At 39.0% G+C, this 26,640-nt stretch overlaps 1 protein-coding gene across 3 annotated transcripts in view; it reads right to left on the reverse strand.

Annotated features, from left to right (window-relative positions):
* The window catches only part of LARP1B (La ribonucleoprotein 1B), a 159,364-nt gene that overhangs the window by 10,532 nt on the left and 122,192 nt on the right, over positions 1-26,640 (reverse strand). For 2 of the 3 annotated variants that reach the window (XM_032292307.1, XM_032292309.1), the window contains exons 14-17: positions 16,860-17,020; positions 15,816-15,960; positions 8,609-8,718; positions 7,788-7,915 (exon numbers count right to left, since the gene is read on the reverse strand). In XM_032292307.1, coding sequence (XP_032148198.1) covers positions 7,788-7,915; positions 8,609-8,718; positions 15,816-15,960; positions 16,860-17,020 — 544 coding nt within the window. Of the gene's footprint in view, positions 1-3,192; positions 5,226-7,787; positions 7,916-8,608; positions 8,719-15,815; positions 15,961-16,859; positions 17,021-26,640 lie in introns of those variants that run through there. The other variant, XM_032292308.1, reaches the window with a different exon arrangement.

The following is a 26,640-nucleotide window of genomic DNA, read 5'->3' on the forward strand; positions in this document are numbered from 1 at the left end:
TTAATTAGATCCCATTTGTCTATTTTGGCTTTTGTTGCCATTGCTTTTGGTGTTTTTTTTAATCATTAAGTCCTTGCCTATGCCTATGTCCTGAATAGTATTGCCTAGGTGTTCTTCTAGGGTTTTGTTGTTGTTGTTGTTTTGAGTTGGAGTTTCACTCTGCAGCCCAGGCTGGAGTGCAGTGGCACCATCTTGGCTCACTGCAACCTCCACCTCCCAGGTCCCATTTAAGCAATTCTCCTGCCTCAGCCTCCTGAGTAGCTGGGATTACAGGCATGTCCCACCATGCCCAGCTAATTTTTGTATTTTTAGCAGAGACGGGGTTTCACCATGTTGGCCAGGCTGGTCTCGAACTCCTGTCCTCGTGATTTGCCTGCCTTGGCCTCCCAAAGTGCTGGGATTACAGGTGTGAGCCACTGCACCCAGCTCTTCTAGGATTTTTATGGTGTTAGGACTTATATTTAAATCTTTAATCCATCGGAGTTAATTTTTGTATAAGATGTAAGGAAAGGGTTCAGTTTCAGGTTTCTGCAGGTGGCTTGCCAGTTTTCCCAACACCATTTATTCAATAGGGAATCCTTTCCCCATTCCTTGTTTTTGTCAGGTTTTTCAAAGATCAGTTGATTGTAGATGTGTGGCATTACTTCTGAGATCTCTATTCTGTTCCCTTGGTCTATATCTCTGTTTTGGTACCAGTACCATGCTGTTCTGATTACTGTAGTCTTGTAGTATAGTTTGAAGTCGGGTAGTGTGATGCCTCCAGCTTTGTTCTTTTTGCTTAGGGTGCCTTGGCTATGCAGGCTCTTTTCTGGTTCTATATGAAGTTTAAGGTGTTTTTTTCCAGTTCTGTGAAAAAGGTCAATGGTAACCTGAAGGGGATAGCATTGAATCTATAAATTACTTTGCACACTATGGCCATTTTCACGATATTGATTCTTCCTAACCATGAGCATGGAATGTTTTTCCATCTGTTTATGCCCTCTCTTATTTCCTTGAGCAGTGGTTTGTAGTTCTTCCTGAAGAGGTTCTTCGTATCCCTTGTTAGTTGTATTCCTAGGTATTTTTTTATTTTTGTTGTTTTAGAGATGGGGTTTCATCATGTTAGCCAGGGTGGTCTTGAACTCCTGATGTTGTGATTTGCCCACCTCAGCCTCCCAAAGTGCTGGGATTACAGGCATGAGACACTGTGCCCAGCCCCATATTTTATTCCCTTTGTAGCAATTGTGAATAGAAGTTCACTCATGATTTGTCTCTTTGTCTGTCTGTTTTTGGTGTATAGGAATGCTTGTAATTTTTGCACATTGATTTTGTATCCTGAGACTTTGCTGAATTTGCTTATCAGCTTAAGGAGATTTTGGGCTGAGACCATGGGGTCTTCTAAATATACAATCATGTCATCTGCAGAGACAATTTGACTTTGTCTTTTCCTAATTGAATATCTTTTATTTTTTTTTTCTTGCCTGATTACTCTAGCCAGAACTTCCAATACTATGTTGAATAGGAGTGGCGAGACAGGGCACCTTTGTCTTGTGCCAGTTTTCAAAGGGAATGCTTCCGGTTTTTTGCCCATTCAGTATGATCTTGCCTGTGGGTTTGTCATAAATAGATTTTATTGTTTTGAGGTACATTTCATCGATACCCAGTTTATTGAGAGTTTTTAGCATAAGGGCCTGTTGGATTTTGTCCAAGGCTTTCTCTGCATCCATTTAGATAATCATGTGGTTTTTGTCTTTGGTTCTGTTTATGTGATGAAATATGTTTATAGATTTGCATATGTTAAACCAGCTTTGCATCAACATAAGGGATATTTTCAAGCAATCTATAAACAATATGGTTAATAAGCAATAAAAATTATCGTTCATTAGTGACCTGATTAAAATGATGACATTAATGAGATTTAGTGGCTAGGAGCGGTGGCTCACGCCTGTAATCTGGCACCTCAGGAGGCCAAGGCAGGCAGATCACCTGAGATCAGGAGTTTGAGACCAAACTGGCCACATGGTGAAACCCCATCTCTACTAAAAGTACAAAATTAGCTGGGAATAGTGGCACACACTTGTAGTCCCAGCTACTCAGGAGGCAGAGGCAGGAGAATGGCTTGAACCCAGGAGGTGGAGGCTGCAGTGAGCGAAGATCACGTCATTGCACTCCAGCCTGGGCAACAAGAGAAAAACTCCGTCTCAAAAAAAAAAAAAAGAGAGTTTTAAATGATTTTTAAATTATCAGTCTAAAGAGAAATACTTATCATAATTGGTGTTGAGAAGAATGTAGAGAAGTAGATGTTGTTCATCGAAGTGTAAACTGTGCACCCTTCCTAGATGGCCTTTAATGGAGACATGTTTTTACTTAGAATTCCAACTTCTAGGAGTTCTTGACAGTAACTCCAAGTTTATACACAAAAATTTATCTGTAAGGATACTATGAATTGTTGTTTTCTCACTCTGTCACCCAGGCTGGAGTGCAGTGGTACGATCTCGACTCACTGCAATCTCTGCCTCCTGGGTTCAAGCGATTCTCCTGCCTCAGCCTCCCGAGTAGCTTGGATTACAAGCACCTGCCACCATGCCTGGCTAGTTTTTTGTATTTTTAGTAGAGATGGGGTTTTATCATGTTGGCCAGGCTGGTCTCGAACTCCTGACATTAAGTGATCCACCCGCCTCTGCCTCCCAAAGTGCTGGGATTACAGGCTTGAGCTACCACACCCAGCCTATTAATTGTTGCTTGTAACAGCCGAAACCTAGCCAAAATCAAAGTTCAATGTCAGCAATTAGCTAAGTAAACTCTGGTATATTCACATAATGCTATGTAACTAGCAAAAGTCAAGAAATAGAAATATTAATGACATGACTGGCAGGGCATGGTGGCTCACGCCTATAATCCAAGCACTTTAGGAGGCTGAGGGAGGTGGATCACTTGAGAAGCAGGAGTTTGAGGTCAGCCTGGCCAACATGGTGAAACCCCATCTCTACAATTAAAAAACTGTAGAGATTTTAAAAAAATAAAGTAATGAGAAATATTAATGACATCAGAAAATGTTCAACTCCACTAAGTGAAAAAAGCAGGTTATGACACTATATATAGCCTGATGCCAATTTTGGTTTTTCTTTTTTTTAATAACATGTACTTTATTTTCTTATTTGTGTTTTTCTAAATTTCCCAATGTACATTTATTACTTTTATAATAAAAATATGATAAAACCACTAATACAAACCACAAAACACTTGATTATTATATTTTCATTTATAATATACAATTTTCCAATCAAATTTACACTTGTATACTCAGTTGAGTAGAAATAATCTGGTTAAATACAGGTTTCAGAGGTATGTTTTCAACACAAAAAGGATACTGAGAAAAATTTATAGATCATTTCAAGAATCATTTAAAGCTAATAAGCATGGTTTCGAAATTTCTCACTGAAAAGCTGGAACTACACACCCCATTTAAGAAAAGACTTGAAGATTTATTATTCTAACCCATTGCTTGTTTTGCACCCTCCTTACAGTATCTCTAAATAAATTTATTTTCTGAATATTCAAATTTGACTATTTCCCCAATTTGAAGCATCAAATGACCCTCCATATAGTAAATATTATAAAACTGCAGATTATTACTTATCATGAGAAATAACTTGAAAACCTATTTACAAATTAACAGCCCATCCATCCAAAGAAGATTATATGTATTTCAATATTACAATTTATAAGACGTCCAATCTGCTCAAAAAGAAAATACAAATTAATTTAGTGTATTGAAACCACTTGTTTTTGCCAATGTAATAAAATATTTGTAAATCATGTAGTGCTCAATAAAAGTGGATGTAAGTTTATAACTGAAATTTCATTCACAAAAAAAGGTCTTTTACTAGCAAAATCTGAATATTACAGCTTTTCAACTATGTTGTAAATAAAAATAATTAAAAATCAATTCAAAAAACTCAGAATAAGTGCTTTATTTTTTAAATCTCACAAAAACTGAAACTATCATTTACATCAATAAACTATCATTTTATTGTTGTAATAGCAATAAAAATTAGAAATCAATTTGCTATAACTCTCAAAAACATTTATAAAAACAAAATTAAACAAAAAATAAACAAAAAGGAAAAACTAAGTATTCATTTTAAATAAAAGATAATCTGACTGCTTATGACATACCCACTTGCAGAAATAATAAATAGCAGATGCATTCAAGACAGTGCAAGATTTAATTAATTTAGGACAATATTCCAACCAATCGCAACGCAGGTTTTAAATTACTTGTGCACGTTTACATAGAATCATAAAAATAAACCTCTAATATGTAATCAGCTTATGCCAACTGAGAAAACTACACACCAACACAACAACTGTGGAAATCATGAGATATGACTGGGGGGGGGAAAGCAAAACCTAGCATCAAAAGTGCATATACTCACTGTAACTACAATCTTGCTATATATTTCTATGTTTGTTTAACAAAAAAGTTTTCTTTAAACTATGTGTCTCAAAGGAAAAGTAAATGTATCATTTCATATTCTTTTTTGAATTTAAAAATATATATACGTAATCTTCCTTTGTTTTTGGTAAGTTCAAAATGAATTGACAGTGGGGTAACTGGATTCTTTAAGAAAGCTCTATAGAAGAGAAGAATACAACATACTATATCTTCTTTAAGAAGTATGAGCTGAAATTTTAGGCATTCCTTGTATTGTTTTTAAAATATATTTAAGGAATGCTGTTTTTGTAAAACAATGGCTTTGAAAAAGAAATCTGAGATCAAATACATTACTGGAAGATCTCTATAAAAGGTCACCAAGACTATCCTTGTTTGTGAAATCAGGGAAAACATTTTTAGAATTTATATTGTTAGAAAAAGTGCTACCACTTTTCTTCCTTTTTCTTCTTTCTGATTATCACAGTTAAACATCACAAGATTTTCCCCAAATAAATATTGATGTAAATGTTGACTTCAAGGACAAACAACTTTCATAAGAGTCTATTTCTCAGGCATTTCACCATTTGTTGAGACCACAGGCAGCACTGTGTTACTGTGAATTGTCACTGAACTCTGGTGAAGTATTCCTTCCTGGAGAGTTTATTGGAACCTGAAGCTGATTGGCAGATGTAGATTTAGCCACATTTGGTGGCTTTGTAGAGGAATTACGTGAAAGTCAGTGACGATTACTCTCCTCACCAGAAGTAGATGAATGCCTTTTTCTCCCAAATTCCTCACTAATAGGGGGCTGCAAATGATAAAAGACAACAGAGTTGACAATTTTACTCTTTTTCCTCCCTTCAAAACCTAAGGCTAGACTTTTCCAAAAAAAAAAAAAGTAAATTAAATGGACACTTCAGTAGATTTTATTAGTATAACAAAAACTTAACAGCAACTTAAAGTACTAAACTTAAATTTCCTTCCTAACGAAATCAGCCTACCGGCATTTGCTCATTCTTTTACTCAACTTTTATTTTTTTATGAAGTCTCACTTTGTAGCCCAAGCTGGAGTGCAGTGATGCAATCTTGGCTCACTGCAACCTTCGCCTCTGGGGCTCAAGCGATTCTCCTGCCTCAGCCTCTCAAGTAGCTGGGACTAGGGGCAGGCCACCACACCCAGTTAATTTTTTAAATATTTTTAGTAGAGATAGAGTTTCATCATGTGCCCTGAGTGGTCTTGAACTCCTGAACTCAGGAGATCCACCCGCCTCAGCCTCCCAAAGTGCTGGGATTACAGGTGTGAGTCATTGCGATCAGCCTCAACATATGTGTATTAAGCTTCTCTCATGTTGCAGGGCCTGAGCTACATAGGTCATAAGTATAAGGCTGGGTTCCTTGCCTCCAAGAAAATGTTTCAGCGAGGCTATTTGCCTTCTTTATTCAATTTTGTCAACTGTGAAGGATTTCTAACTCCAGTCTCTTTCTCAACCCAAAACTCCTATTCCAGGCTTGCCTAAGTGAAAATGTTTAAATAACAGATAAATGAAAGCAACAGGGGAATAAAAGAGATGCCAAGTCAAATTATTGTTAGCAAGTTTGAAGGTTTATCTAGAATTCCTATGATACGGAGACTGGAGATTATTATTGATGACACCAAATTTAAACATCATCAAACATTTAAGTACCCAAGAAAAGGCATCCTGCAGTCAAAAAAAAAAAAAAAAAGTCAGCTCTTTAGGCCTTTCCAGTTACCAAGATTTAGGAGCCCAGAACTGGACACCAATGAACTAGTATTTTTATTTGGAGCTAAATTAAGATAGTAACCTCCTCTTCCAACCTTCCATTGTACTTAAAGGAGGAGGCCTGAATTCTTAGCTTATGTTCATATGGGGAAAGAGTCTCAAATATAGAGCAGGGATGTCTTTGTGACAGAATTGGCTAGGCCACATTAGAAAAATAGCTCTTAATTCCAGAGATAGGAACTTCTATTAACTCTATCCCTGGGTCATTAAGTCCATTTGCAACACAAAGCAGAGAGAAACCTAGCCTTCCTTTTACCTCTCTGTTTTCTAAGTTAAAATTTTTCTTCTGGGCCGGGCGCGGTGGCTCACGCCTGTAATCCCGGGCACTTTGGGAGGCCGAGGCGGGTGGATCACAAGGTCAAGAAATCGAGACCATCCTGGTCAACATGGTGAAACCCCGTCTCTACTAAAAATACAAAAATTAGCTGGGCATGGTGGCGCGTGCCTGTAATCCCAGCTACTCAGGAGGCTGAGGCAGGAGAATTGCCTGAACCCAGGAGGCGGAGGTTGCGGTGAGCCGAGATGGCGCCATTGCACTCCAGCCTGGGTAACAAGAGCGAAACTCCGTCTCAAAAACAAAAAACAAAAACAAAACAAAACAAAACAAAATTTTCTTCTCCATTTTTTTTTTTTGAGACAGTCTCATTCTGTTGCCTAGGCTAGAGTGCAGTGGCACAATCTCAGCTCACCGCAACCTCTGCCTCCCAGGTTCAAGCAATTCTTGTGCTGCAGCCTCCCCAGTACCTGGGATTACAGACATGCACCATCACACCCAGCTAATTTTTGTATTTTTAGTAGAGACAGGGTTTTGCCATGTTGACCAGGCTGGTCTTGACCAGGAGCGCCCCAGGTGATCCACCCACCTCGGACTCCCAAAGTGCTGGAATTACAGGTGTGAGCCATGACCATGTCCAGCCTTTTCCCCTTATTTTTAAAATTTCTCTTCTTGCTCTTTTTTCCTCTTACATTCATGACTTTTAATGCTTTTCTTTTCTCTTGAAATCAAATTGATAAAGCCTATATATATAGGTTCAACCTTCAACCAAAGGTAATGAGAAGAACCCATGAGAGTGGACAACGTCATAAGATGGCAGCAAAAGGACCTTGTCCAGTTGATTCAACTAAAAGATACCATTCTCATGCTTGCACACATGCACACAATATTCTCTCCTTAATTTTATAATGCAGGAACCCTAAATCTGTATCAGCACATGTTACAGAAATTATATGGATAAAAGATCATTAAAAAGTAAAAAGTTTTCACATTGCTAGTGACAAATTAGCATATCAGATAAAAATTAATAAATCTAAAAAAGTTTAATTATAGCAGCATACAAAAATTAAATTAACAATTGCACTGTGGTTATATAAGATGTTAACAGTTGGGAAATCTAGTGAACAGAGTCTATGGGAATTCTCTGAACTATTTGTATACCTATTTCAAAGTTTAATTTCAAAATTAAAAAGTTAAAAAATAAAAATCACAAAATTAAAGTTTAAAAAGTCACAGATAAGAGATTGAAATATATGGATAATAAAAAGAATAGAGGAAATGACTTAAAACTTACATCAACACGGAAGTCTTCTAACCTCTTAAAACTACAGAGGTATTCCTGAAGTTTTGGGTCAATGGACTGTGTCTTAGACTGAGAATATTTCAAATAAGCCCAAAACTTTTCTAGTCCATACAGCTGACCTAATAGCAAAGAAAAATATATATTATAAATTATGTAAAAAATATTATTCACATTAAATATAATCCTATCAGCAATAAATCATTTATCTTCCAATACATACTTACTCTGTATCTTGAGAATAAGACATGTAATGAATTAACAATAATGGCAGCTAACATTTATTGAGCATTTGCTATGTAACAAGTATTAAGTGCTTTATTATGCACCAAACTAATTTGAACTATAAACAACCCAAAAGATGGGTGTTCTTGTATATGTTACAGATGAGAAAACAGGCTAGCAAGTTACCCATAGTCACATAGCTTCTAAATAGTGGAAAGGGGATTTGGACCTCTAGAGCCTGCACTCTTAACCACTGTGTTATTTCTGCCTTTCTGAGCTTACCCGCTGATGTTGCACAGAATTTTCATGTAATGGAACATCAGTGAGTAGCTATGTTTGTGAAAGGGATAATGACAAAATACACCTCCATACCAGAAAGACTTGAAAGACTTGAGAGTAGTTACTTTCCAACACCTCACAGGTAGGGCCTTCTTACTACATGGTACCCCATCAAGAAACATAATAATGGCATGAAGGTCTTAAATGGTTTGCCCTGAAGGAACAAACTATGAACTCCCTCCCTATTTATTTACTGACAAACTCAGGCTTACAATTTCCAAATAGGGTAAGTTTTTTGTTGTCATTATTACCAGATTCGTAGTCTTTTTTGGTTTCTTCTTGGAAATCCTTAAAAATCTCTCGTCTGAATTTTTTTTCCAGTCCATAGCTGTAAAACCTGAACAGACATTCTAACCCATACCTATAAAGATAAAAGGTTTATAATAAAATACAATCTCTGTGTAGTTAGTAACGTCAATATAAGCAAACAAATAATCCTAAATGAAAAATAAAATTTTAATATTCAGAATTTTTTGCCTTTTTGAGACAGAGTTTTCTTTGAGATGGAGTCTCGTTCTTGTTGTCCAGGCTGGAGTGCAATGGCACAACCTCGGCTCACTGCAATCTCCGCCTCCCTGGTTCAAGCTGTTCTCCTGCCTCAGCCTCCCAAGTAACTAGGATTATAGGTGCCCACCACCACATCTGGCTAATTTTTTGTATTTTTAGTAGAGACAGGATTTCACCATGTTGGTCAGGCTAATTTTTGTATTTTTAGTAGAGATGGGGTTTCACCATGTTGGCTAGCACACTCAAAATAGCAGAGTAGAGCTGTGGGGAGGTGGTTAATGGATAGAAAGGCAACAAAACGTACCCTGCTCTGAGAGCAGACTTGTCTTTATTAAACAGGCAAATGTTTGTGGGTAGAAAATAAAACAAGATCAAAGAATTGAGGAACTGGTTGCTAAGGAAAACTCATAAATGAGGGGAATAGAACAACCTTCAAACTCACACATCTGAATATTTTAAGATCGTGGGCCAAGCAGGTAAGTATGCTTCTGGCCCCATGTCTAGAGCTGTTAGAGTAACTCTGATGCAATGATTGAATGAGGAGGCATCATAGCAGCTCTTCTTTATTTACATAAAAACATCATAGAAAACATTTTCTGCCAAAGATACTTAGCAGCAGTATGAAGAATGCATTGAGCTTTCTTCATGCCAGGCACCATGCTTAACACTGTAAATACCTTATTATTAGTTTTCAGAACAGTGAGAGATAATTACTATATTCTTCATTTTGCAGATGAGGAAACTTGTACTAACAGAAAATAAGTGGCTTCCTCAAGGTTATACAAATTAAATTAATGATAGAAGGGGGACACAATTCTGTTTTGATATCTGACAGCAAAATAGAAATTCAGAACATTTTATTAATAAATAGGTTATGGAAGTCTGTTAAAAAACAAAGACTAAAGAATCTCTCAGACCCCAAAGCAGCATTCTAGAACAGAAACAGTCCTGTCCCGGAAATCAGGTGACCAGGGTTTCTGGACCTGCTCCATTGCTAACTAGCTCTAAGGCTTTTGAAGAGTTGGACTAGATTACCCTAAAATCTATTCATATTCTAAATAGAAAAATTAAAAAAAACTATGCTTTCTAAAAATCCCATAGACTGACTAAAAACTGACTGGCTGGTTTTGAACTCTTGACCTCAGGTGATCCGCCCACCTCAGGCTGCCAAAGTGCTGGGATTATATGCGTGAGCCACTGCCCCCAGCCAGTATGCAGATTTTTAACTGAACTGGTAATTAGTAATCCATAGCTGGCTTTGCTATTTTTGATGACTCAGCCATAGCACATCGTGAAGGTACACTGAGATGCACACAGTATCTCTCCCTGGTATTTCTGAAGAACTGGCCAAAAGATTTAGTGACAAATTGGGAATGTGTTAGATTTTTCCCAAACCAAAATTTATAATGGTGTGTCTATACACAGTATTAAATAAATACTCTTGAAGTAAGCTTTACTTCAGGAAGATAAAGACCATACTGCTGTGCCCTAGATCCTAGATGTGGTTGTCCCTTTCAACTATAATAGTACAAACATAATTAAATGGTTAAGAGAGCCTCCCTGCTTTCATTATAAAGTACAATAGTAGATATATTGCTAATAGAGCTATGATCAGTACATAAAGGAGAAAACAAATTTCCTTGTTTCTGTCTGTAACTACCTAGAGAACCTAGCAGTTCTGCTCAGTGGATCAATAAACCATATAGGCTCAACCTTAAAACACAGGTGATGAGAAGAACCCATGACAGTGAAACAAGGCTATAAGATGGCAGTAAAAGGACATTGTCTAGCTGATTCAACGAAAAGATACCACAATTAAAATACTCCTCAGTTAGAATACTAAGTCATTCTGGGTACCACAGCAGAAAGGTTACAACCTCTTCATTCTGGTAACATAATATTAACTGGCTGTTGGTCACAGGAAGCAGGGTATTGAGTGTGTGTCTCTTTTGTAACTGGCTTATTTATAAGAAAAAGAGCGATGATCTGGCAAACCACCAAGAAAAATGCAGGACTGCCAACTATATACTGAAACACTAACCTGAGCCGTTGGCTCCCATAGCCTTAAGTGATGCTACTGGTTGAGACTGCATGACTGAAGTCTAAGGATATTAAAGGCTAAAAGAACCACCGTTCAGAATGAAAAACTTGCTTTGATGCTCCTCTTATGGGATCATATTATGCCGACATCAGTTGTTCTCAATCTTAGCTACATATTATAATCATCTGGGGAGCTTTTAAAAAATACTGATGCCCAAGCTCTGCTCCAAACCAATGGCATCAGGATCTTTTTTTTTAATTTATTTTAAAATTTTTTGTGGGTATACAGTAGACACATATACTTATGGGGCAAATGACATGTTTTGATACAGGCATGCAAGGTGAGATAAACACATCCTGGGGAATGGAGTATCTATCCCCTCAAACATTTATCCTTTGAGTTACAAACAATCCAATTACATTCTTTTGCTTTTTTTTTTTTTTTTGAGACAGAGTTTCGCTCTTGTTGCCCAGGCTGGAGTGCAATGGTGTGATCTTGGCTCACCACAACCTTCACCTCCTCGGTTCAAGCAATTCTTCTGCCTCAGCCTCCCGAGCAGCTGGGACCACAGGCATGCACCATGCCCAGCCAATTTTGTATTTTTAATAGAGACAGGGTTTCTGCACGTTGGTCAGGCTGGTCTTGAACTCCTGACCTCAGCCTCCCAAAGTGCTGGGATTACAGTCGTGAGCACAGCGCCCAGCCTCCAATTACACTCTTTAAGCCATTTTATTTATTTTTTTATTTTATTTATTTTATTTTTTGGAGACGGAGTTTTGCTCTTGTTGCCCAGGCTGGAGTGCACAGTCTTGGCTCACTGCAGCCTCCTCCTCCCAGGTTCAAGCAATTCTCCTACCTCAGCCTCCCAAGTAGCTGGGATTATAGGTGCCCTCCATCATGCCTGGCTAATTTTTGTATTTTTGGTAGAGACAGGGTTTTTACCATGTTGGCCTGGCTGATCTTGAACTCCTGATGTCAGGTGATCCACCCACCTCAGCCTCCCAAAGTGCTGGGATTACAGGCATGAGCCACCACGCCTGGCCTCTTTAAGCCATTTTTACACAGTTAAGCCACTATTGTCTATAGTCACCCTATTGTGCTATCAAATAATAGGTCTTATTCTTTCCAACTGTTCTTCTTTTTTTTTTTTTTTTTTTTTTTGTTTTTTTGAGGCAGAGTCACGCTCTGTCGCCAGGATGAAGTGCAATGGTGCGATCTCGGCTCACTGCAAACTCTGCCACCCGGGTTGAAGCGATTCTCCTGCCTCAGCCTCCTGAGTAGGTGGGACTACAGGTGCACACCACCATGCTCAGCTAATTTTTGTATTTTTTAGTAAAGACAGGGTTTCACCATGTTGGCAGGATAGTCTCAATCTCTTAACCTCGTGATCCGCCCTCCTCAGCCTCCCAAAGTGCTGTAATTACAGGCTTGAGCCATTGTGCCCGGCCCCAACTATTTTTTTTGGACCCAAAATCAGAATCTTTGAGGTGAAGCCTAGGTAGCTTTCTTTATTTCTGGAGAAAGATGTTTTTGGTTTTTGTCAAATAAATTGGTATTTTAGAGGAATATAGAAATTCTTAGTTTTATAAAGGATAATAATATAACATTTATATTGAATAGGCAATATTTGGATTTTTACTATTATTTCTTAGCAAACTATTCCAAAGACCAAAAGTATGACATTAATAACATAACCCAAATATGCAGCATAACTGCTGGAGTGAAGGACCGAGGCAAATGACCAGCTCTCTCAGTTGTCATTTACTCATTTACTACTCACTGCAAGACAGCTCAGAGGAGTGGAGGACCTAGAGGCTTAGGCTAGAACTAGAAAGAACTATATTTGAATCTTAGGCTTGTAATTATATCACTGAAACTGGAGTCAATTGGATCCTAGTTTTCAAAAATAAATAACTTGTAAAGCTTCTAGACCAGAGCTAGCACATTGAAGAGATGTAAGAAATGTTAGCTCTCTCCCTCCTTCCTGAAATCACATTATTACTACCTTCAACCAATGGATATAATTACTAACTATCTTCCTAATAACAATAATAATCTGGCTGGCCACAGTGGCTCACGCCTATAATCCTGGCACTTTGGGAGGCCAAGGCGGGTTGATCACTTGAAGTCAGGAGTTCAAGACCAGCTTGGCCAATATCATGAAACCCCATCTCTACTAAAAATACAAAAATTAGCTAGGTGTGGTGGTGGGTGCCTGCAGTCCAGCCTATGTGAAAGAGTGAAACTCTGTCTCAAAAAAAAGAAAGAATCATCTATCAAGCACTTACTACACATAAGTTAATGTGTTAAGCTCTTTACACGCTTTATGTAATCTTCACAATAACCCCATGAAAGAGTATCCTAATTTAACGTTTTTATTTGAGACAACGTCTTGCTTTGTTACCCAGGCTGATGTGCAGTGGTGCAATCTTGGCTCACTGCAACCTCTTCCTCCCAGGCTCAAGCAATTCTCATGTTTCAGCCGCCCAAGCAGCTATAAATTCAGGCCACCACACCCAGCTAATTTTTGTATTTTTAGAAGAGATGGGGTTTTGCTACCTTGGCCAGTCTCAAACTTCTGGCCTCAAGTGATCTGCCTGCCTCAGTCTCCCAAAGTGCAGGGATTACAGATGTGAACCAGCATGAGCCTGCTGGGATTATAATCTGCCAAGGTCACAGTAAATTAATAGCTGAGACTCAAACATAGGTCCGATTTCAAAGGCTTCAGGTGCTTAACCACTACTTCCTAAGAAGTAGCTAATACAGTCTAGTGGTAAATACTGCAGAAACAGAACCAAAGGTAGGAAATTGTGTTACAAAAGTATTAGAAACATACACAGAGTTATGTGTATAGGAACACAGAAGAGAAACTCCCAACCTAGATTTGGGTGGGAATGGGATCAGAGAAGTTATTAGAAAGTTTTAAGGAACATAAAGAAATTGTACAAATAGCAAAATATGCTGAGATCAATTAGAACAATGGCTTTCAAACTTTTCTGACTAGGTCCAATACTATAAAAAATATTTTACCTTATAACTAAATCAATATGCACATCTCTCTATATAAAAACGTATGTTTATAAAAACATGTTTTACAAAACAATTCTTAAATTCATGTATATGTGGGTATGAATTAAATTTGTATGTATGAATTACTATGCTCAGTGCAGTCTGGTATTTTCTACTCTATTTTCTAAAGCACACTAGAACCACTAAATTGATTTTACGATCGACGAATAGGTGGCAAACCACAGTTTGAATAAGGAACAGTGAGATTAGAAATGACAAATTTTGCCTTTTATGCCAACTCTGGTAAACTGGCAGTAGCTATTAAAGTCACAAGGAAGAGTATGAATCTGAAAAGTGAGGTAAGAAAGAACATAAAATATAACTGGGATTGATTAGAGATGTCAGTAATGGACAGAAGAGAAAGAAATAGAGGTACATATACCATGTGTCTGCTGTTCCTGATCTAGATAACAGATAAAAATTAAACATGCTTTGTTTTTAGATAAGTCAACACAAATAAAATTTTAATTAGAAAAATTTATTTGTACTACCTTGTATTCTTCTCAAAGATCATATCTGATAAACAATATATATTTGAGATTTACAAGAGGGATCCATTTTCAGAACTTAAAGAAGGGTAAATTTAGATAACTATGATTGGATGAAAAATCATCTTTTTCCCTTCTCTCCGTCTCTTGTTCCTTTCTCCGTTTCGCCATAAACAAATCGCCTTTATGAGTCCATGCCATGTTCCTTTTCACTCTCTTGGCCTGCCCTCACTCAGCCTACACTTACTCTCAAGACTTGCCCTGAACATTTCTGAAGGAAGCAAGGTCAAAGCTGGGACATAAAGAACAGGATTTAGAAAAGCACAGGGAGGAATAAGAGAAGTAGAAGCAAAGGTAAGAACATGCACAGATGTCCAGAGGCTAGAGAGTTTGGTTCACTCAAAGAACATGTAGTTCAGTGCCACTGTTGCCCAGAGTGCTAGAGGACAAATGGGGAAAAAATTAGACAAGGTGAGTCAAGGGACATATTGTGAGAGGCATTGCTTTTTCTTTTCTCAAAGAATCTTAAGAACTGGGTTGGCTCTAAGCATATATCAATTGGGGTATGTATATGTCCATCCAAGGAAAGTCTGTAATGGTGGGAACATGGGAGAGAAAAGTCTTGTAATTTCCTTCAGCCCTTGTGCCAGCCTCTAAGATGGTTCCTAATGATCCCATCTCTTGGTATTAACAACCTTGTGTAGTATCCTCCTATACTGTTCCAGGACTGGTCTGCAATGACAATACAATATGGCAGAAATAATGGTATGCCACTTCCAAACGCAGGTTGTATAAAACACTGAGGCTTCCATTCTGGAAGCTCTACTCACTCAGGGTGAAACCATATTATAAAATGCCCTAGGGAAGGTCAATGTGGCAAGGAACTAAAGCCTCCTGCCAACAGCCATGTGAATGAGCTTGAAGAAGATCCTCCAGCCCAGGCCATGTCTTCAGATACTGCAGCCCCCTTCGACACCTTGACTGGAAGCTCATGAGAAACCATCAGCCAGAATCACCCAACCACACAATTGCTGGGCACTCAACTCTTAGCAACTATGAACTAACAAATGTTCACTGTTTTAATCTACGGAGTTTTGGGGTAATTTGCAATGCAGTAATAGAAAACTAATACAGCCCTCCCTCCAGTTACATTGCACTACTTTTACAGTTCAAAATCAGGCTACTTCAGTACTCGTTTTTAAAATATTTTCATTTTTTTTATTATTATTGTTGGGCTCACAAGTAGAATTTTCTAAAAACTTCCTCTATTGGATCTACCTGGGTAAAGAAAAAAAAACAAAAAGAAAAAAATAAAACTCCCGCAAAGTGTAAAAATATTAGAAAATATCTGACCTGTAATTTTCTTTTGCATCTTCCCAAGCAAGTTGTCTAAATTCCTCATACATTTTTTTATTGAAGTGATCTCTGAGGAAAAAGGACCAGAAACGAAAGAGGGTATTCATTTCTTGGGACTGACCAATTCCCAAGCGTTTTCTCTCTGAAAAAGTTAAATATTATTTTATTAAACATACTTTCTAAATCAAGACAGCAGATATTATACATAAAATGAAGAAAGTTCAACCATATTAATCCTCAAAATGTATTTCAGTTTCTTCCAAATAGAGCAGGGAATCCCCAACCCCCAGGCCACAGACTGCTACCCTATTGTAAACTGTACATGTTAGGGATGTAACACTCCTTATGAGAATCTAATGCCTGATGATCTGAGGTGGAACAGTTTCATCCAAAACCATCACCCACTTCCTCATAGAAAAATTGTCTTCCATTAAACAGGTCCCTGTACCAAAAAGATTAAGGACTGCTGAAATAGCTGACAAATAACCCATTTTCTGACTTACTGCTTAAATTACAAATATCTGTCAATAGTAACAAGAAAAGCATATTAAATTTTTTTTGTTTTTTGAGATGGCATCTTGCTCTGTAACCCAGGCTGCAGAGCAATGGCATGGTTTCCGCTCACTGCAACCTCCGCCTCCCAGGTTCCAGCAATTCTCTGGCCTCAGCCTCCTGAGTAGCTGGGATTACAGATGCCCAGATGATTTTCATATTTTTAGTAGAGACAGGGTTTCACTATGTTGGCCAAGCTGGTCTCAAACTCCTGACTTCAAGTGATCTGCCTGCCTTGGCCTCCCAAAGTGCTGAGATTACTGGTATGAGCCACTGTGCTCAGCCGAGTATATTAATTTTTATTTCCTAATGTGTCTAAGTTATAAAGTACATGAACAAAGAATATATATAAACACATTAACTTAAAGTGAAACTATAGTCTAACAATAAAATAATATCTTAACCTGACATTAAATGACATAATTTTAATTTTTTAGAATTATATTTTAATTTTAAATGTATTAAACAGATAAAGGGCAAGCATCTTACCACTTAGGCATCTTCGACGATACTTGTGGTATACTTGCTGGGTAAAGCCATTGTCCTTCAGAAGTTCATGAGAGGGATGCTGGAACTTTGGGAATGAATGAGGAGTACATCCGTAACTTCCTGCTAGTGGTGTACCTTCTGAAGGTGAAGCATTTGAAGTACTGTTTGAAGAAGGGGAAAATAGCTTTCAAAATGAAAAATTAAGAACCCAGTATACGAACCAATTTGTACTATTTTTTTTTCATTATTGGGGGTCTGAGCAGTGGAAAAGACTGTAGTCCCTAAAACTCTCCTAAATTAATGACACACAGATTTGTATATAGTGTCATATTATATAATGACACACAGATCTGCTATTTATGTTCAATACACAGTTTACATAAATTCAGAAGCTGATAAGGAGGATGGTCATAGACTCTCAAGCTAACACAGTAAGTAAAAGCAGACAACTAAATAGCTCATTCTTCCTCCAAATCATTAATTTAGATTAGGTTTTTTTTTATTATTATGGCACTATGGAAATTTCCAACTTACCTTGAATAATTTAGGTTAGTGATATAAACTGAATACATGGAGATAAGGAACAAAATCTGGCACAATGATAGACAATAATTTCTCAAAGATACCCCTTGAATTTTTTTTTTTTTTTTTAAGGCATCACAAGACAGAACCTGCAATTCTCTAAATCAATTCCACTTTTAATCTATCTCCTAAATCTGTCTTTTCCTTCTCATCTGCACTCCACTATTCAAATTTAGACCTTCCTCTTCTTTTACTTGAGTCTCCTTGACTTTCCAATGTCCCTTCTCTATCCTGCCACCAAAGTGATCTTCCTAAAACATTAATCTAAATCAGTGGTTCTCAAAGTGGTCTATGGATTGTTGGAAGGTTCCTAAGAACCTTTTACAAAGTCTACAAGTCAAAACTACTTTCACAATAATAAGAAGACGTTGTTGGCCCTTTCCACTGTGTTGACATTTCTACTGATGGTACAAAAGCAATGGTGTATAAAACTGATGTGAATTGAGGCAGTGGCACCAAACTTTACTTACTTGTGACTGCATTCTTCATTGTTATGTACTTGCAATTAGAAAAATAAAACAATTCCAGTTTCAACTTAAAAATATCCTTGATAAAGCCAAAAAATTAACTCTATAAAATCTCACTCATGAGTACACATCTTTTTGCGTGTGGCAAACATGAAATGGAAGCTTGTTTTGCACGATGAAAATGTTTTGGAGATCTGTTTCACAACAATGTAAATATACTGAACACTACTGAGTTGTACATTTAAGAACTGTTAAGATGGTAAATTTCATGTTATACATTTTTATAATTTTTAAAACCTTAGAAAAAAGCACAAAGCATTTTTGTAGTGTATTAACCTACAATAGGCCGGCTGTGGTGGCTGACACCTGTAATTCCAGAATGTTGGGAGGCTGAGGCAGGTGGATCACCAGAGGTCAGGAGTTCAAGACCACCCTGGCCAACACAGTGAAACCCCATCTCTACTAAAAATACAAATATTAGCTGGACATGGTGGCACATGCCTGTAATCCCAGCTACTCAGGAGCCTGAAGCAGGAGTATCGCTTGAACCCAGGGAGGTGGAGGTTGCAGTGAGTTGGGACCGAGCCACGGCACTTCAGTACACTCTACCCTTCAGTACATTCAACCTTATCACCTCCTTAAATGCCCTATCTCCAAAAACAGTCACATCAGGAGTTAGGGATTCAACATATGAATTTTGGGAGTGTGGGGGGAGCATAATTCAGTTCATAACACTATCTTAGTGGGCATAAAGTGGTATTTCATTTTGGCTTTTTGAATTTGTGTTTCCCTAATGACTATGTTGAGCATCTTATCATGGGTTTATTGGCCATTTGTACATCTTGTAAATCTTCTTTGGAAACTGTCTACTGAAGTCCTTTGCCCTATTTTTTTTGAGACGGAGTCTTGCTCTGTTGCCCAGGTTGGAGTGCAGTGGCGCAATCTCGGTTCATTGCAACCTACACCTCCCAGGTTCAAGTGATTCACCTGCCTCAGTCTTCCAAGTAGCTGGGATTACAGGCATGCACCATCATGCCTGGCTAATTTTCATATTTTTAGTAGAGACGGGGTTTTGCCATGTTGGCCAGGCTGGTCTCGAATTCCTGACCTCAGGTGATCCACCCACCTTGGCCTCCCAAAGTGCTGGGATTACAGCCACCCCTCCCACACCTTGCTTCAAGTGTCAGAAACCTGGCCGCTGGGCCAAGGAATGTCCCAGTCCAGGATTCCTCCTAAGCCCTGCCCCATCTGTGCGGGGGGGCCCCCACGAAAGTCGGACTGTCTGACTCATGTCGCTGCTCCCAGAGCTCCTGGAGCTCCAACCGAAAGCTCTTGGACTGAATCCTTCCCAGATCTCCTCAGCTTGGTGGCTGAATACTGATGCTGCCCGAACATCTTGGAAGCCCCCTGGACCATCACGGACCCCAAGCTTCGGGTAACTCTTACAGTGGAGGATAAGTTCATCTCCTTCTTAATCACGTCAGGGCCACCCACTCCACGCTGCCTTCTCTTCAAGGACCTGTCTCCTTGGCCTCCATAACTGTTGTGGGAATTGACGGCAAGCCCTCCAGGCCTCTCACAACTCCCCAAGTCTGGTGTCAATTAGGCCAGCGTTCCTTTTCACATTCTTTCCTAATCATCCCCACTTGTCCAGTTCCCCTGTTAGGCCAAGATATCCTAGCAAAACTGTCTGCCTCCTTAAGTATTCCTGGGCTACAGCCGCACCTCATTGCCGCTCTCCTCCCCAAACCATACCTCCTTCAATAGCTCTCCTTATGTCCGCCTACCTTAACCCTAGTGTGCGGGACACCACCTCCTCATCCGCTGCTGTAAGTCACTCACCACTCGTCATCCCCTTAAAACCTAACCACACTTACCCTGCCCAGCACCAGTACCCCATCCCACAAAAGGCTTTAAGGCCTGTTATCACCCATCTATTACAACATGGCCTTTCAATTCACCCTCCTGCTTCTTCAGCATCTATACTCAAAGGGGGTTCGTGTATCCCCTTTCCAAGCCCAAATTTGTTCCCCTATCCTAGCTGTCCAAGAAAATGAGACAAATTCTACAGAGTATGCTGAACAGTTCTCCTGCCACCTTCAGATCGGGTGAGCAGTCTCCCCCTCTTTCTCTCTCTTTTCCTTTAGAGAAGGGGAGACAAGTCTCTCCCCTCCTTTCTCTTTTCCCTTCGAGAACAGGAGACAAGCTTCTCCCTCTCTATCTCTCTTTTCTTTCGAGAATGAGAGACAAGTCTGTCCCCTCTCTCCCTCTTTTCCTTTCAAGAATGAAAGACAAGTCTCTCCCCCGCGCTCTCTTTTCCATTAGAGAACAAGAGACAAGTCTCTCCCCACTCTCTCTCTCTTTGGAGGAGACAAATCTCTCCCCAGCTCTCTCTTTTCCTTTAAATCCCAAGAAGATAAGTCTCTCCCTCTCTCTCTCTCTTTTCCTTTAAATCTTTCTCCTTCTAGTAGAGATAAAGAGACACTCTTTATCCGTGTGGAGCCGGAGGAGACAAGTCTCTCCCTGTCGCTCAAAAACTCAGAGGTCGGTCATGGACTCGGGAAGACAAGACTCTCCCCTTGGTGTCTGGTCAATTGTGGGGATGCCTGCCTTGATCACTCACCCACCTTACAGCCCAAAAATCAGTCAGGGAGCCAACTGAAAACCCTGGTAGCTTATCACTCCTTCTCCTAGTCTCTACTCTGCTCCTTTCCTTAAAACTTATCTCCTTGGGCTGAGCACGGTGGCTCACGCCTGTAATCCCAGCACTTTGGGAGGCTGAGGCAGGCAGATCACCTGAGGTCGGGAGTTCCAGACCAGCCTGACCAAGATGGTAAAACCCCATCTCTTAAAAAAAAAAAAAAAAAAAAACAGTGCAATCAAGTTAGAACTTAGAATTCAAAAACTAACCCAGAACCGCACAGCTTCATGGAAACTGAACAACTTGCTCTTGAATGTTGACTGGATAAACAATGAAATGAAGACAGAAATAAAGATGTTCTTCGAAACCAACGAGAATGAAGACACAACATACCAGAATCTCTGGGACACATTTAAAGCAGTCTCTAGAGGAAAATATATAGCAATAAGTGCCCACATGAGAAGCAAGGAGAGATCAAAAATTGACACCCTATCATCAAAACTGAAAGAGCTAGAGGAGCAAGATCAAAAAACCTCAAAGTCTAGCAGAAGACAAGAAATAGCTAAGATCAGAGCAGAACTGAAGGAGATAGAGACACAAAAAACCTTCAAAAAATCAATAAATCCAGGAGCTGGTTTTTTGAAAAGATCAACAAAATAGACAGACCACTAGCCAGATTAATAAAAAAGAAAAGAGAGAATAACCAAATTGATGCAATAAAAAAAGATAAAGGGGATATCACCACAGATTCCACAGAAATTCAAACCATCATCAGAGATTATTACAAACAACTCTATGCACATAAACTAATAAACCTGGAAGAAATGGGTAAATTCCTGGACACTTGCCTCCTCCCAAGCCTAAACCAGGAAGAAGCCGAAACCCTGAACAGACCCATAACAAGGTCTGAAGTTGAGGCAGCAATTAAGAGCTTACCACCCAAAAAAAGCCCAGGTCCAGACGGGTTCACAGCCGAATTCTACCAGACATACAAAGAGGAGCTGGTACCATTCCTTCTGAAACTATTCCAAACAATACAAAAAGGGGGAATTCTTCCCAAATCATTTTATGAGACCAACATCATCCTGATTCCAAAACACGGGAGAGACTCAACAAGAAAAGAAAACTTCAGGCCAATATCCATGATGAACATAGATGCAAAAATCTTCAATAAAATACTGACAAGCTGATTGCAACAGCACATCAAAAAGCTTATCCATCATGATCAAGTAGGCTTCATCCCGGGGATGCAAGGCTGGTTCAACATACGCAAGTCTATAAACGTAATCCACCACATAAACAGAACCAAAGACAAAAACCACATGATTATCTCAATCGATGCAGAGAAGGCCTTTGACAAAATTCAACAGCCCTTTATGCTAAAAACCCTCAATAAGCTAGGTATCGATGGAACGTATCTCAAAATAATAAAAGCTATTTATGACAAACTAACAGCCAATATCATACTGAATGGGCAAAAACTGGAAGCATTCCCCTTGAAATGTGGCACCAGACAAGGATGCCCTCTCTCACCACTGCTATTCAATATAGTATTAGAAGTTCTAGCCAGAGCAATCAGGCAAGAAAAAGAAATAAAGGGTATTCAATTATGAAAGGAGGAAGTCAAATTTTCTCTATTTGCAGACGACATGATTGTATATCTAGAAGACCCCATTGTCTCAGCCCCAAATCTCCAGAAACTGATAAGCAACTTCAGCAAAGTCTCAGGATACAAAATCAATGTACAAAAATCACATGCATTCCTATACACCAATAACAGCCTTAAAGAGAGCCAAGTCAAGAACAAACTTCCATTCACAATTGCCATAAAGAGAATAAAATACCTAGGAATACAACTAACAAGGAACGTAAAGGACCTCTTCAAGGAGAACTACAAGCCACTGCTCAACGAAATAAGAGAGGACACAAACAGATGGATAAACATTCCACGTTCATGGTTAGGAAGAATCAATATCGTGAAAATGGCCATACTGTCCAAAGTAATTTACAGATTCAATGCTATCCCCATCAAGCTACCAATGACCTTCTTCGCAGAACTGGAAAAAACCACCTTAAACTTCATATGGAACCAAAAGAGAGCCCGCATAGCCAAGTCAATTCTAAGCAAAAAGAACAAAGCGGGAGGCATCACACTACCAGACTTCAAACTAAACTACAAGGCTACAGTAATCAAAACAGCATGGTACTGGTACCAAAACAGAGATATAGACCAATGGAACAGAACAGAGGTCTCAGAGGCAACACAACATATCTACAACCATCTGATCTTTGACAAACCTCACAAAAACAAGCAATGGGGAAAGGATTCCCTGTTCAATAAATGGTGCTGGGAAAGCTGGCTAGCCATGTGCAGAAAGCAGACACTGGACCCCTTCCTGACACCTTACACTAAAATTTACTCCAGATGGATTAAAGACTTAAACATAAGATCTAACACCATAAAAACCCTAGAAGAAAATCTAGGCAAAGCCATTAAGGACATAGGTGTAGGCAAGGACTTCATGACCAGCACACCAAAAGCATTGACAACAAAAGCCAAAATAGACAAATGGGACCCAATCAAACTCCACAGCTTCTGCACAGCAAAAGAAACAGTCATTAGAGTGAATTGGCAACCAACAGAATGGGAAAAAATTTTTGCAGTTTACCTATCTGACAAAGGGATGATATCCAGAATTTACAAAGAACTAAAACAGATTTACAAGAAAAAAACTAACAATCCCATTCAAAAGTGGGCAAAGGATATGAACAGACACTTTACAAAAGAAGACATACATGAGGCCAACAAACATATGAAAAAATGCTCATCATCACTGGTCATCAGAGAAATGCAAATTAAAACTACATTGAGACACCATCTCACGCCAGTTAGAATGGCGATCATTAAAAAATCTGGAAACAACAGATGCTGGAGAGGATGTGGAGAAATAGGAACACTTTTGCACTGTTGGTGGGAGTGTAAATTAGTTCAACCATTGTGGAAGACAGTGTGGTGATTCCTCAAGGACCTAGAAATAGAAATTCCATTTGACCTAGCAATCCCGTTACTGGGTATATATCCAAAGGATTACAAATCGTTCTACTATAAGGACACGTGCACACGAATGTTCATTGCAGCACTGTTTACAATAGCAAAGACCTGGAACCAACCTAAATGCCCATTGACGATAGACTGGATAGGGAAAATGTGGCACATATACACCATGGAATATTATGCAGCCATCAAAAACGATGAGTTTGGGTCCTTTGTAGGGACATGGATGAACCTGGAAACCATCATTCTCAGCAAACTGACAGAAGAGCAGAAGATCAAACACCGCATGTTCTCACTCATAGGCGGGTGTTGAACAATGAGAACACATGGACACAGGGAAGGGAGCACTACACATTGGGGTCAGTTGGGGGGAAATAGGGGAGGGACGGTGGGGGGTGGGGAGCTGGGGAGAGATAGCAAGGGGAGAAATGCCAGATGTAGGTGATGGGGAGGAAGGCAGCAAATCACACTGCCACGTGTGTATCTTTGCAACAATTTTGTATGTTCTTCACATGTACCCCAAAACCTAAAATGCAATAAAATAAATAAATGGGGAAAAAAAATAAAAAAAATAAAGTATCCCGTTCACTATGGGCAATATTCTGCCCTCTATTCCTCTATTTTACGTTTTCACCTCTAGGCTGTATCTTAAAAAATCTAAAACCTCTTCAACTGTCACCTGATCTGAAACCTAAACATCTCTGTAACACGGCCTGGCCTCAATCCAAACAGCCAGAAAACAGCACTTTCAATTTTTCTTATGTAAACCAGTCCGGCCTCATACGTGATGCCATCAATAAATTAAATGTGGCTGGATTGGCTGGACATTCTAACTGGGAGTCATGGCTTCTTCCAATCCCTAATCCTCCGATACTATCTTTCTCCTCTTATTTGGACCCTGTGTTTTCCAATTAATCTCTCAATTCCTACAAAATCGTATACAAGCAATAAGCAATCAGTCAATACAACAAATGTTCCTTCTAAAAATCCCACAATATCACCTCTTGTCCCGAAATTTCCCAGCAGTCTAAATTCTTTCCCATTTTGAGGTTTCCACACCACACCCAATCCTACTCAAGCCCTGAGAAACATTGCCCCATCACTCCTCTGTGCCAGCCTTCCTAATATACCACTGCCCTCCATTCTTCATCTCTTTTTCTTTTATATTACTAATACAAAAAAGACAGGAATGTAAGGTCTTTTAGGCCGACTGATGGTCCCATGGATGCCACGTTAACCTCTGTGACCTGCACGGACACTCCTGATGAGTTCCTGGAAAATCTAAACTGGAAGACCATGAAAAGAGAAAAAAAATGATCAACCCCTGCAGTGCCTACTTAACTTTAAGACATTCTCTGTTGTTTGTTATTCCCGCCCCAATTGATAAGGCCATTAGACTTTGTAACTGACATGGTCAACCTTGGGGCTCCACACCCAACGACCCCCTCCCAGCTTGCAAAAAAACCACCCTAAACTGTAACTTTCCACTGCCCACCCCAAACCTATAAAACCAACTCCTATCCCACTGCTCTCTGCTGACACCCTTTTTGGCCTCAGCCCACCTGCACCAAGGTGAATAAACAGCCATGTTGCTCATACAAAGCCTGTTTGGGGGGGGGTCTCTTCATGCAGCGTGTGCATTTTAACAATAGGTAAATAAACATCTATTAAGAAACTATTAAAGAAATCTTCCAGATTGTCAATGGCATTTAGAAAGATTTTAATAGGTATATATGAAGGATTTAATGTGCTAAACCATCTACTCAAACTGTATGCTTGTATGTGTGTATACACATGTGTACATATATGTATGTGTATATACATGTACACATAACTGTCTAAAGAAAAATAATAACGATGTACAGCACAAATAATGGGGGGCTGGGTGTGGTGACTCATAACTGTAATCTCAACACTGGGAGGCTGAGGCAGGAGGATTGCTTGAGCCCAGGAGTTCGAGACCAGCCTGAATTACATAGCAAGATCTTGTTGCTACAAAAAAAAATTTTTAATTAGCCAGCCATTGTGGTGCACACCCGTAAGTCCCAGATACTTGAGGCTGAGGTGAAAGGACTGCTTAAGTTCAGGAGTTTGAGACTGCAACGACCTGACATTGTGCCACTGCATTCCATCCTGGGTTAAAGATCGAGACTCTGTCTCTAATTTTAAAAAATGAAATGAAATGGGGAGAAACAATGAAAGTTTAATGTTGTAAGGTTCTTATACGATACATGAAGTGGGATAAGATTATTTGACAGTAGAGTGTGGTAAGTTAAAATTTATACACATGGTCTTCAACTTAAAAGATGGTTTCTTATGGTTTTTCAGCTTTATGATCATACAAAAGCAACATGCATTCAGTAGGAACCATAGTTCAAGTACCATACAACAATTCTGTTCTTCAGTTTCAGAACAGTATTCAATAAATTACATAAGATATTCAACACTTTACTCCAAAATAGGCTTTGTGTTAGATTTTGCTCAACTATAGGTTAATATAAGTGTTGTGAGCACATTTAAGGTAAGCTAGGCTGAGCCATGATGTTCGGTTGGTTAGGTATATTAAATGCACTTTCAACTTAGGATATTTTCAAGCTACAAACGGTTTATCAGGATGTAACATCATGATTCAAGGAGCAGCTGAATTATACAGGCATGTCTCAGAGATATTGCTGGTTCAATTCTAGACTACTACAATAAAGCAAATATTGCAAAAAAGCAAGTCATATGAATATTCTGGTTTCCCAGTATATATAAAAGTTATATTTACATTATACTGTACTCTACCAAGTGTGCAATAGCATGACTAAAAAAATTACATACCTTAATTTTAAAATACTTTATTGAGACAATGATGCCACCAAAACGGCAGAGTAGAAGCAATCTGGCTTCACTCTCCCACAGAAATCCCAAAACAAATATCTAGGACCAAGCCTATCATCTGCAATATCCCAGATATGAAATCTGAGACTGATACTATCCGTGAGCCACAGAGAACTGAAAAACTCTATGCAAACAGTAAGAGAAATAGCCTTC

The sequence above is a fragment of the Sapajus apella genome, unplaced genomic scaffold (assembly GCF_009761245.1).
Source record: "Sapajus apella isolate SASKATOON/1434 unplaced genomic scaffold, GSC_monkey_1.0 scaffold27, whole genome shotgun sequence".
NCBI classification, from domain to species: Eukaryota; Metazoa; Chordata; class Mammalia; order Primates; family Cebidae; genus Sapajus; species Sapajus apella.